This window comes from Plasmodium vinckei, assembly GCF_900681995.1.
Source record: "Plasmodium vinckei vinckei genome assembly, chromosome: PVVCY_06".
In the NCBI taxonomy this organism is placed as follows: domain Eukaryota; phylum Apicomplexa; class Aconoidasida; order Haemosporida; family Plasmodiidae; genus Plasmodium; species Plasmodium vinckei.
The window spans coordinates 678,106-690,596 of NC_051298.1; the positions used below are offsets into that span (position 1 = coordinate 678,106).

Here is a 12,491-nt window from a genome sequence, read left to right on the forward strand (position 1 = left end):
ATTTTATATTAAAGCAAAAAAAAAAAATTTTTTTTTTCCCCCCAATTACTTTTTAATTACAACGTATATTTTTTTATCTTTAATACATATTTTTCCAATTTTGTTAAAATATAAAAATTATAAAAAAGCTATTATTTGGCTAATATACATTTTCCATATTTATTTTTATTCATTTATATATTTTTACTATTTCTATTACTGTCCCTAGTATTACATTATTATTATACATTTTATAATATTGAATTGTTATATATATTTATATATACATATGTATGCATTTACATTTTTCACTCCTATAATTTCTATCTTGTTCATAATTTTTTTATTCTTCTGAGCGCTCGTTTATTTATTCATATTCGATTTATATGTTATTTTTTCACACTTCATTTATTTGAAAATAAGTTTTATTCTTTAAGTTTACCACGTCTTATAAATATAAACCAATAGACTGGTCTATCTCTATATATATACATATCCATGTATGAATAATCTTATATATATTAATAATATCACACATTTTCGCTAGCCAAGAAATTGATATGATTTATATTTTATTACATGAACATGTTCATATTTATATACACTATTTTCAAATAGTTATTATGTAAATATATGAACATTTATTTATTCTTTGATGTATTAATATTTTTTTGTATTATTTTTTGAGCCAATCCTCCACTCTTAAGTTCGTTTTCTATTTTTATCACATTAACATGTCAGAATAATTTGGTAGCCTTTTATTATATTTTTTTTTTTGTTCCAATGATGGCATTCCTAAATTGCATAAATAAATATTATGCAATTAAATAAGCTACATAAGTATATTTATCGATTGTATGCAACTTAAAATTAGTGTTGTTTTTTTTTTCACCCTCTATATTTATTGCCAAAACATTATATTCGTGTATTATTATGATCAAAGGACAACATATACACAAATCCAACGATTTTCTATTATACCCAATACACACACATATATATATATATATGTAAATATTTCTTATGTTGACATATATATACTAACTTTTTTAACAAGCCAAGAATGAATAATCAAGACATAAATATATGCAATATGCCTATAATATAGTAAAAATACAAAAAGTAAAATTTATGAAATAAATAACTGAAAATATATATATGGAGGAGGTTGGAAATTATATTTTAATTTGATATATTTTTATCATATATTTCTTTGTATATATTTAAATATACATGGATTATTTTTAAATAAATTTAAGACATTTTTAAATTTTATATTATAAATATGAATATTATAAAATATATTTAATTATAAAAAAAACAAAAAAATAGAATAATCCTATAAATTAAAAAAAAATAAATAAATTTATAAAAAAACAAAAAAAAAATAATTAATTAAATCCGAACTTAAGACCAAAACAAAATGGAAGAAGATTCATATTACGAGTTTAGGGATAACCTAATTATAAATATTATCAGAACAAATGATGTCAACAAGCCATTCTACAGCTATACGGTAAGCTATTTTACTCTTAAAAAAAATATGAACATGCAATAATATTTTGTACTAGCTATATGTATACATAAATTATATGCAATTTTGAATATAATCTAAATTGTTTAAAACATTCCATTCTATGTGAAAATACGCTTGCAAATATATATTATATGTATTGACAATTGACATATTCCTATGTGTATGTTATTTTTTTCTGAACAGGAATACATTCTTGAGTTTAAAGTTCTGAGCAATCAGAAAATTTTGAAGAAAAGGTTTTCAGATTTCGTAACTTTTTATGATACACTAAAAGAGGAGTTATATACAAAATTTAATGAAAATATCGAAAAGGTAATTTCAATAAATTCACTGAAAAGATAAAATAGATTCTGTCAATATATATATATATACAAACATAATGAGCATTATTAATAATTTTTTAATATTTTTGTTTCACCAGATTGCTGTTATTCCAACAAAGAAGGTTTTTGGCAGATTAAACTACAATTTTGTTGAAGAGTAAGTTTTGCACACACTAAAAATTGTTCTACACACAATATTTTATTCTGCATGCTTGAACAGTTATTGATTTTTTTTCTTATCTTTTTTTCTGATTTTTTTTTCTTATATTTTTTTCTTATATTTTTTTCTTATTTTTTTCCCTACTTTTTTTATCATCACAGGAGAAGACAAAAGCTTGAATCATTTTTGCGAAATGTTACAAGACACAAGAAAGTATATTTGTGTGAAACTTTATATGTATTTTTATCTATAGATAATATTGCAAAATACCATTATAAATTAATGTGTACAGAAATTAATGATATGCCAACCATTGAAATTTTATTGAAACAAATAAATTATATTTTATTTATGTCAAGAAATAATACATTAAGAAGCGCAGAATGTGATATAATAAATTTTTTATTTTATCTTAAGAATAATGTAAAATTAAATAATGATGTAAAGTTTTTTATTTTAAATATATTTCTCCATCATTTAACATATACAAAAAACTCAGAAAATTTATTGAATGTTCCGCTGATGAAATTTGCCTTTGAGGTCATATACGATAATTTGAAAGGTATGCTTTTTTTGATCTTTTGCATGAACATGTTCATATTTTTCTGACTGTTCAGAAAAAATTGATGAAATGAAAAAAACGAAATTTGTGCATTATTTTTATTGCAACATATTATCACATAATTGACTTACTTTTTTTTTGCAGGCAAACAAATCAATGAGATATTGCTAAAGACCGCTTCCGAGATCATCCTTAGAATTGCCGATAAAAAAAATGAAGTATTTTTAGAGTACCTAAAAATATACAACTTCAAAGAAATATGCTCCATTTTTAATGTTATAAATAAGAAAAAGGAAAAAGAAAAAAATAAACAACAGAAAAAAAAGAAAAAAAAAACAAATACACTTAAAATAGATACTATATCATGTAATATATATATATTAATATCTTTACTATTATTATCATCAATACATATACCTGAAATACAAGATTTCTTTTCTGGAAAATATAATAACACAAATAAAGGGATTAAAATATTGGGATATATGTACGAGAGTTTAAATATAAATATTCAGATCATATGTTGTATAATACTTTCATTATTAATTATAAATAAAAAAATAACAGATGAAGATACAATAAATAAAACAAAAATGTCAATATTGTTAATACAAAATGAAATTCAAAACATAAAGAATGTAGACTATCAATTAATTGAAATAATATGTAGTAAAAAAAACATAACTATATTAAATAGTATTTTAGAATATTTATTACAAAATAAAGAAATCGAATATAATCTAATGTTAGACAATAATGAATATTTGGAAAAATATACAATCAATGATGATCCATTTGAAAAAGATTTATTTTATGAAAAAAAAATTGAAAATGCAGACTTTCGTAATAATGATATAATATTACAATTTATTTTATATATCATAAGTATAGGTATCAATGAATTTTTTTTACTAAAAAAAAATAATAAATATCTTATGAAAAATAAGCTACTTAAAATGAAAATAAGAAGAAAAGAAATAGAGAAAGAAAAAAAATTATTAAAAGATCAAAAAAAAAAAAAAAAAAAAGCAAAAAATAGCTCGAAAAATAAAACAAAAAAAAATACATCTTTATCTATTGATTCAAATTTAAGTGCTGAAAATTATTATGAAAACCAAAATAAAAAAAAAGAAAATAATATTGAAAAGAGGGAAGATATTTACAAAAGTTATGATATAGAAAGTGTTGATAAAAATAGCCGTTATGAAAATATTACTGAAGTAAGTGAAAATGAAAGTATTGCATCTATTCAAAACAATAATAAAAAAAAGAATAAAGAACAATATAATATTTCTGATCTTTCAAATACGGAACAAAATGATAGTGCTTATGATTCTGATACAAAAAATGGAGGAGATAAAAAAGATAAAGATGGTGAATTAAAAAAAAATAAAAATAATGAGTCTGATTTAAAAGATATATTTGATGAAGATGAAATGAAATTCTCAGAAAGTTCATGTATTTCCGACTTATATTCATTCTCTAGTGAATATAACAATGCAAACAATAGTAATGATGAACAAGATAATGAACATAAGGAGGAAGAAGAAGAAGAAAAGAATGAAGAAGATAAAGAAGGAGAAGGAGAAGAAGAAGAAAATAATTATGAGCAAGCTCCATTTGAATTTAGCAATCTTGATGAGTTTAAAAAGATAATGTACGATGACGAGTTTAGTATAGAATCTGGAAGTCTTAAAGATGAACTTGAAAATTTTGAAAATGATGAAAATGAAACAGATGATGATGAATCATCAACTGCTGGTAGTACTCATGAAAAAGACGACGAAGAAGAAGGAAAAATAAATAAAGAAAAAAAAGATAAAATATATAAAATTAAAGAAGAAATAAAAATATTAAAAGAAAATAGACGTAAATTTGCTAGAAAAATTCGAAGAATAAATGAACAAATTATATTAATATTATGTAATGAACATATGATAAATAATATATATAAATGTGCATATATAGATAATTATAAAATAAAAATATATGCATGTATGATCTTATGTTATATTCAAAACATTAGAGAACTTATTACAAATAAACATAAACAAAATAAGTATGTACAAAACAAAATAAATTCCAAAGGAAATAATAAAAGAATATTAGCCATTACTAATATTGGTGAAAAGTTTAGTGAAGATGAAGATGCAATTCAACAAGATATGTCTGGAGTTAATGAGCATGCTGATCAATATAGAGATAACGAAGATTATAATTATGGAAATTTAGAAAATGGACAAGAAGAAGAAATGGATATGACAAATAATAGTATGCAAGATCAAGAATATAAACAAAATTATGAGCAAGGAATAAATGAACAAATGGAAATGACAAATCCAGATCCTATGATGATCAAAAAAAATAATAAATATTTTATTTGTAGTGTAGAACAAGATTATTACAATTACATATACAAATTTCACATTATCAACACATTATTATATTACTTATTTAATGATACATGTTTTTATGAGCATATATTTTATGGAATTAAAAAGTTTATTGAAAGTCAGGATAGCATTATGAATCTTAATCATTTTAAAATAAGAAATATGGATTTTTCAAATTTATATTTGGGTTCTATTTATAAAGGAAATAAAAAAAATAAAAAAAAAAAAAAAAAACAAACAAAAAAAAAAATGAAAAATTCTAACAAACGAAGTAAGAAATCCTATACCACTAGTTCTTCCTCAAATGATGAAAGTGAGAGTGATAGTGAAAAAAATACAACTACAAACAAAGGAAACAAAATTAGAAATATTGATGGAGTTGAATCTATTAGCAGTTTAAACAGTAACTACAGTGATAAGGAAAAGGAAAAATATAAAAATTCCAATAAAAAAAAAAAAAATAAATATAAAAAAAATTATACTGATGAAGATAAAGAAACAGATACTATAGAATCTGCTTATGAAGAAAAAACTAATAATGAAATAAGTTACGAAGCTACTATGAATCCATCACAAAATCAAATTGTTCCCTATACTGATTCTAAAATATATAATCATATAAATAATGTTTTTGATTATGTAGATAACTTAAAAAAACTTGGATACCTTAACAACATTATTGTTAATTTATATATGGTTATTAGTCATAAATTAAAAAAAATAAACTTTGAATTTTTGTATAAAATTATAAGAAATAAATTTGAAGAAAAAGGAAAAATAATCAACAGTATAAATAGACTTAAAGAAGAATATGAGCATGTTAATATTGTTTATAATGATTATATACAATTACAATATGAATATAATAAGTGTATGAGTATTGGTGATAAATTATATGAAGAATTTGAAGAAATTGAAAAACGTAGAAAAAAATTATTGAAAAGTCATAAAAATATGCAAGCTAATGTAAGTAGCTATAGAAAAGAATTAATTAAAATTGAAAAAGTAATTGAAGAAACACCATCTGTTAAAAATTGTTTGAATGAAAATTTAAATAAAATTAAAACAAATGTATCTATGTATAAAAAAGATAAAAAAAAATTATCACTTTTTATAATATTACATAAAATATATTTAGATAATTATAATTATGTATATAGTAAATTAAAAAATATGGATACACTAATTGAAAATTTAGAATTATTAGGAAATGAATTTGAAAAAAACATGAATTTAATTTTAAATGAGTACACTTACTTAATTTCAAATGATTTGATTCTTATCAATTTATTGAAAGACAAACTTAATATAACAATAAACTGTGATGATATCACTTTACTATTAAAAAGAGAAAAGTTTATGAATAGCATTAATTATAAAATATGTGATGAAAATCAGTTACTTATAGTAAATAAAGATAGTGGCCTCCTTGAAAATCAGGATATCTATTGTCTACGAAATTTATCACATAATAGCAATACTAATAATAATAGTTTTATCGATGATTATAAAAATAATAATATACATACAAAATATAATAGACATGGAGGAAGTACTCATAATACATGGTCACAAAATAATTGGGAATATTCTGAACGACCAAGAGCCTCAAGAAATGCTAATCTAATGAATAGTAGTCACGATAGTGAAGGTGTTAATCTTTCAAATAAATGGAATCCAAAAAATAATTTACATACAAATAAGTACATGAAAAATATTAATGAAGATGTTGCAGATCATACCGAACCCTTTAGTAGTTATGGAGATGGTCGTAATTATGATGAATATCAAACTCAAGACAATAATTTAGATCATGTAAATATGAGAGCAAGTACTAGCAAATGGGGTGGTCAATCCGAATTAGTAGAAAATTTAGAGAAAGATGATAATATTTTAATAGAAGAAAATTTTGATGATGATGATCATGTATCTGAATTTTATGAGCATTCACGTAAAAAAAGTTTAGCTAGCCATTATGGAGATTACTATGAAAGTGAAAAAGGAAAAGATGATATGGCAGGAGATGGAACTGAAGAAAATGAAAACTTTTATGGAAATATAAATTTTGATGATGATGCAGTATCAAGTGATGGTGATGATAATAATGAAATAAAAAATAAAATAGATGAATTTAATAATTTTAAAAATGTAAGAATTTATGGTATTTCTCCTGAAGATATTCAAATTAATAATGAAAAAATTAGTAAAAAATTATATTATGAAATATTAGAAATTTTAAAACGTCGAAGAGCACACATTGAAAAAATGACATCTCCTGAAAATAATCATATATATAAAAATATACATAAATTTAATAACCTACTAAATAAGTGTGGACAAAAAATAGAAATGTGCAAAAAACTTTATTCTAAAATTATCCAAAAATTGTCAACTATGGGAACATCCTCCATGGTGAAGAAGTCCGAGTCCATCTACAAGTTCATTAGAGAGTAAGTCAGCCATTATTTTGTATGCGTGCCTGTTTTGTTTGTTTTGTTTTTTTTACTTTTTTCATCATTTTTTTCATCATTTTTTTCATCATTTTTTTCATCATTTTTTCTCATCATTTTCTACTTACTCAGGTGGGACGACAAAATCGAGGCCCTTAACGAAGAGCTCAAACTCGTCGAGGGGGAGAAGCAAAACAAGGAAAGAGAAATAGCCATACAACAAAAGAAAATTGAAAAAAAAGAAAATGAAAAGCAACAAAAGAAAGAAGAATTAGGAATAGTAGTTACTGAAATGTATAAACATAATAATAAACTTAAAAAAATGTATAAGCGAGATGAAAAAATTATTTTACTAATTCTTTATAATTCATGGTTCTTTTATCATTACATATATATTATATATTTAAATACAATTAAGTTGAAAAATTATTTATCTTATAAAATTAGTATTGGAGAAATATGTCAAGCATCAGCTAAACATACTATCATGAATATCAACTGCTTTTCTGAAATGATTCATGAAAACGACTATTAAATATTTTAGCATGGACACAACTATACATATTCACAAAAATATCCACGCTTTATCTCATTTGCCAGTTCAGATAAATAACTACTTTGTCATAATGACAACTCTATACAAAACATGCTTGTTTAAAAAGAGGCTTAAATTAATTCTAATACATTTTTTTTTTTTTTAAATATTATATATATATATGAACATATTGTATGAAAATATGTTAAAGGTTGACTATACGATTATATATATTTTATGTGATATTTGTCGATATATATATTTCATCCGCCAATTCGTTCATTCATTATTTATTTTACCGACTCGTTCTATTTTGTGTTTATCTATTTTATTATTTTCTATACTTTATTCATTATTATTTTGTATTTTTTCTATTTTTGTGAATATATGAGAAAACTCAGTAGATAAAACAATCTATAAATTAATTATTAATTTAAAAAATACATTCGATAGTTTGTAAACTATATCCATGCCTACTAAAAAAAAGAACTTATGATTACGATGTTGGCATCTTCAACTTTGCTGTGACAAAAATGGGCACCATATACCATATCTTCATTCTCTGTAACTTTATACCTTTTTTTCATATCATTAAAAAGGGAAATAAATTTTATAATTAGTATAATATTTTTCTTTCCATATTTTTGTTTGAGCCACAAAATATATGCACATATAATACCCGTTTAGCCAGTTTAACACTTTTCAATTTTTCAGAGTCGTTTATTTTATACATATTTATTTTTCTAATTATTTTATGTTAATGTTTATAATTATTTTACTTCCTTACACTTTTTTATGCTAATTTTTATAGTTTATTTTTCACATTTTTAATAATAATACAATTGCGACAAAATAAAAAATGGCGGAAATATATTTGGTGACAGGAAATGAAAGCAAAAGGATCGAATTTTCAAAAATGATGAACGACGAAATCAAGGTTCAGTTTGTCGACATAGATAGTAAGTTATTCAACCTATTTACTTCTTAACCTATTTACTTCTTAACTTATTTACTTCTTAACCTATTTACTTCTTACATTTTAGTCGTCGAGATTCAAACAAACGACATTGTCGAAATAAATGAGAGCAAAGCAAAAACCGCATATGAAATATTAAAAAAAAAAAAAAACTTAGAACCAAACAAAAAAATAATTGTCATAACAGATGATATAGGTCTATATATGGATTGTTTTAATGGTTTCCCAGGACCATACGTGTATGAACAATGTTAATAAAATGATTTCTATGCCCTTTTCCTATATAATATACACACATCTCATTTTATTTTTCTATTTTTAATTTTATTTAAAGAAAATGGATGCTAAAGGCTTTAGGCTGTGAAGGACTTGCAGAAGTGTCCCTTAAGCTCGGAGTAATTTAAAAAAAGAATAAAAAAAAAAACAATAAATTTATTTCAAATTTTGTGCATCGAACAGCATGCCTATTAATATGCTACTATGCATAAAATATTTTATATATTAAATATGTTTGGTATATATCCAATTCTCATTACACATATATAATTTTTTTCAAAAAATATAGAATACTAAGTGTCAAGTTGTTTGTGTTTATTCAGCATATGATGGGGAAAATATGAGATCATTCAAGGGAACTACCCAAGTAATTTTCATATTCTATAGATATTTTTTTGTTCCCTCATTATATTGAGATTATATACTTTTCTAATTTTATTCACTTTGTTGAGTTATAGCTATTTATTTTTTTTTTTCCTTTTTTCCCTTTTTTACAATTTTAGGGATCTATTAGTAGTCCTAAAGGAGCCAATGGCTTTGGCTGGTAAGAAGATATCACTAAAAATGTAAATAAAAACTGTGTGAATAAATAAAATGCCAAAATCAAATGACTGTACAGGAAATAATCTTACATTCCTTTATTTTTGCCTGACTTGATCATTTTTTTTATATCACATTAGGTAAATATTTATTACTTGTTCATATTTTTTTCCATTTTTTTTAAAGGGATACAATTTTTAAACCCGAAAATTTAGATAAAACCTTTGGTGAAATAACTTTTGAAGATAAGAAAAAATACTCTCCTCGTTTTAAGGCATTTTACCAATTAAAGGTATATTGAAAATAGCTATTTGTGTATTGGAAGCGATAAAGTAAAGCTTGAATGTGTGCATGTGAAAAAGAAAAGGATTGAAGAAAAATGCACAGTAGCTAATATTTATAGCTATATATTTTTTTTTCCTATGCATATATTTTTTCATTTATACTTCTGTGCATATTTTTTTTTAGGAATTTTTATTTGAAAATCTAAAACAGAACATATAACACAGCTTTTGTATTATCTTATTTAAGCAAATATATATACACATTTTATTTTTATTTTTCTAATATTATCCACTTTACTAATAATATGCAATTTCAAGCCAGATCTTATTTTGCAAGGATGAGCTCATATTATTCTTAAATTCGAATTTTAAAGACATTGAATTTGTTTTTGTTTTTATAAATATATATTTTTTTACTTTTATATCACGCTTATGATCGACGATCTAGACCCAGAGGAACTAAAAGAGGAGGGAAATATAAAGTGGAAAAATGTATGAAAATATTAAAATTCAAATGTTATACTAAGATTAATATATGTGTATAAAAAATAACAATATAAAATTTTTATATTATATATATGCATATGTAAATTTTCACATGTTCCTATTTTGTGTCCCCTTTTTATTTTTAGGGAGAAATAGACGATGCTAATTCGCTATGGAGGACAGCACTAAAGGAATGCATTAAATATTCAATGAGAGGTAATGTTTGAATTTTATAAAACAACAGAAATATAATTTATATAATACATAAAAAGAAGAACATGCTATGATTTTCCTTTTTTTTTCCTTTATAAAATCAATATGTAAAAAGTTATGTATATTTTGTTTTCATTGATATTAGGTATGCCAACAAAAAAAAACAGAGATATGCAAATGGCTCTTCGCCTGAACTTGTCACTATATCATTTCAAGAAAATGGAATATGCGGATTGCATCAACCAATGTAATATCGTTCTAGATAATATCCCAGAATTAAATGACATCATGAATTATTATGCCGATGATAAAAAAGATAGCAATAATGATACTGTCAATTTAATAAATGATGAACAAGGTGAAGCGAAATATGATATTAAAAAGGATACCCTTACAAAAATATTTCTTAGGAGGGCAAGTTCCTATCTGTTTTTGCAAGTACTAAGAAAACAAACAAGCATAATAGCAATGATATATATTTTTATCATATTACCTTAACATCACTTTTTTTGCATTCGTTGTGCCTCTTTTTTAGGACTTTGATAAATGCAGAGAAAATATAATGCTAATAAAAAAAATTGACAAAGAAAATGGAGAAGCAATATACTTGGAAAAAAAACTGAAAATCGAAGAGATCGATTATGAGAAAAAACAAAAAGAATTATATAGAAAAATGTGTGATACAACTCGGAGGGAAAGCATAAAATGAAGACACAAAGAGATTAAAAAAAGTATACATAATTATGATCTTATATAAATTATTCTCATACTATAAGCATTGCATAAATATTTGCATAAATGTATATTTCTTTCTTTTTTGGTCATTCTTGAAAAATTCAATTCAAACAATATATAATATTATTTGTGGATATATTACTATAGGATTTTATGAACTTTTTTTGGTTATTATAATTTTATATTTTTACATAATTTTTATGAGCTTACAACAATTGTTAACCTCATGTTTGCATATATGTATGTTGCTTACATTTTAAAATACCCATAACTTTTTATCATCGGTTTTATCAAAAATTATTTGTAGACTTTATATGGTATATGCCTATTACTAAAATACATACACCACAATATATGTGTGCATGTGCATGTGCATATGCATATATATATTTATATTATGAACAAGTCATAAAAATATCTCCTATATAATACCTGCATACTTGAACTTAAGAATATTGGCTTGCTATTAAATATTTTTGTGTGCATTTTTTAAGGAGAATTGTAAAAAAAAAAAAAAACGATATATATTATGTACAGGCAAGGTAATATCAGTTTATTTTTTACAATTCATCAAATGTATAGAATAAATTATTGCTAAAGTTGGATGAAAAAAAAAATAATGTTATATGTGGCTATTCGCATGTACCCTTTCGCTAGCTATTTTCCCATTTTTAGTTAGCGTTTTTATTGTATGCATAATAAAAATAATATTACATACAAAAATATTGGGATATATATTGTAGAATTATTTTACGCATTTTACTAAAAATATAAATATGCTTGTATGAGCATAATATAAATTTAAGTAATATTTTTAATAAAAAATGCCGAAAATAATAAAAATTACTTTTTTACTATTTTTCAATATTGGAAATGCAAAAGACTTTCTATAGTCCTTCATGCTTTAAGGCGACATTCATTTATTTATTTTTAAATATATGCACGATATAATTGCACAATTGCTTATGTATATTATTGAGAAGGTGAATGTTTTTCTTTTACTGGAACAGAAGAAAATAAATAAATGGCAAATCAAGAATAT

The 12,491-nt window shown here is 22.9% G+C and overlaps 3 protein-coding genes across 3 annotated transcripts; all 3 read left to right on the forward strand.

Moving 5' to 3' along the window:
* Positions 1–1,402: 1,402 nt before the first annotated feature.
* On the forward strand, positions 1,403–7,939 carry PVVCY_0601850 (phosphoinositide-binding protein, putative; the record flags this gene model as incomplete). Its single annotated transcript, XM_037634133.1, has 6 exons — positions 1,403–1,495; positions 1,700–1,828; positions 1,938–1,996; positions 2,161–2,561; positions 2,706–7,404; positions 7,537–7,939. 6 exons carry the CDS (start codon positions 1,403–1,405, stop codon positions 7,937–7,939), a joined length of 5,784 nt encoding a protein of 1,927 aa, XP_037490279.1.
* Positions 7,940–8,798: 859 nt separating this feature from the next.
* On the forward strand, positions 8,799–10,235 carry PVVCY_0601860 (Ham1-like protein, putative; the record flags this gene model as incomplete). Its single annotated transcript, XM_008627326.1, has 7 exons — positions 8,799–8,898; positions 8,983–9,154; positions 9,250–9,310; positions 9,481–9,558; positions 9,695–9,735; positions 9,918–10,023; positions 10,200–10,235. The coding sequence occupies 7 exons, from the start codon at positions 8,799–8,801 to the stop codon at positions 10,233–10,235; spliced, it is 594 nt and encodes a 197-aa protein (XP_008625548.1).
* Positions 10,236–10,447: 212 nt separating this feature from the next.
* On the forward strand, positions 10,448–11,423 carry PVVCY_0601870 (conserved Plasmodium protein, unknown function; the record flags this gene model as incomplete). Its single annotated transcript, XM_008627327.1, has 4 exons — positions 10,448–10,507; positions 10,648–10,717; positions 10,860–11,152; positions 11,250–11,423. 4 exons carry the CDS (start codon positions 10,448–10,450, stop codon positions 11,421–11,423), a joined length of 597 nt encoding a protein of 198 aa, XP_008625549.1.
* Positions 11,424–12,491: the final 1,068 nt, after the last annotated feature.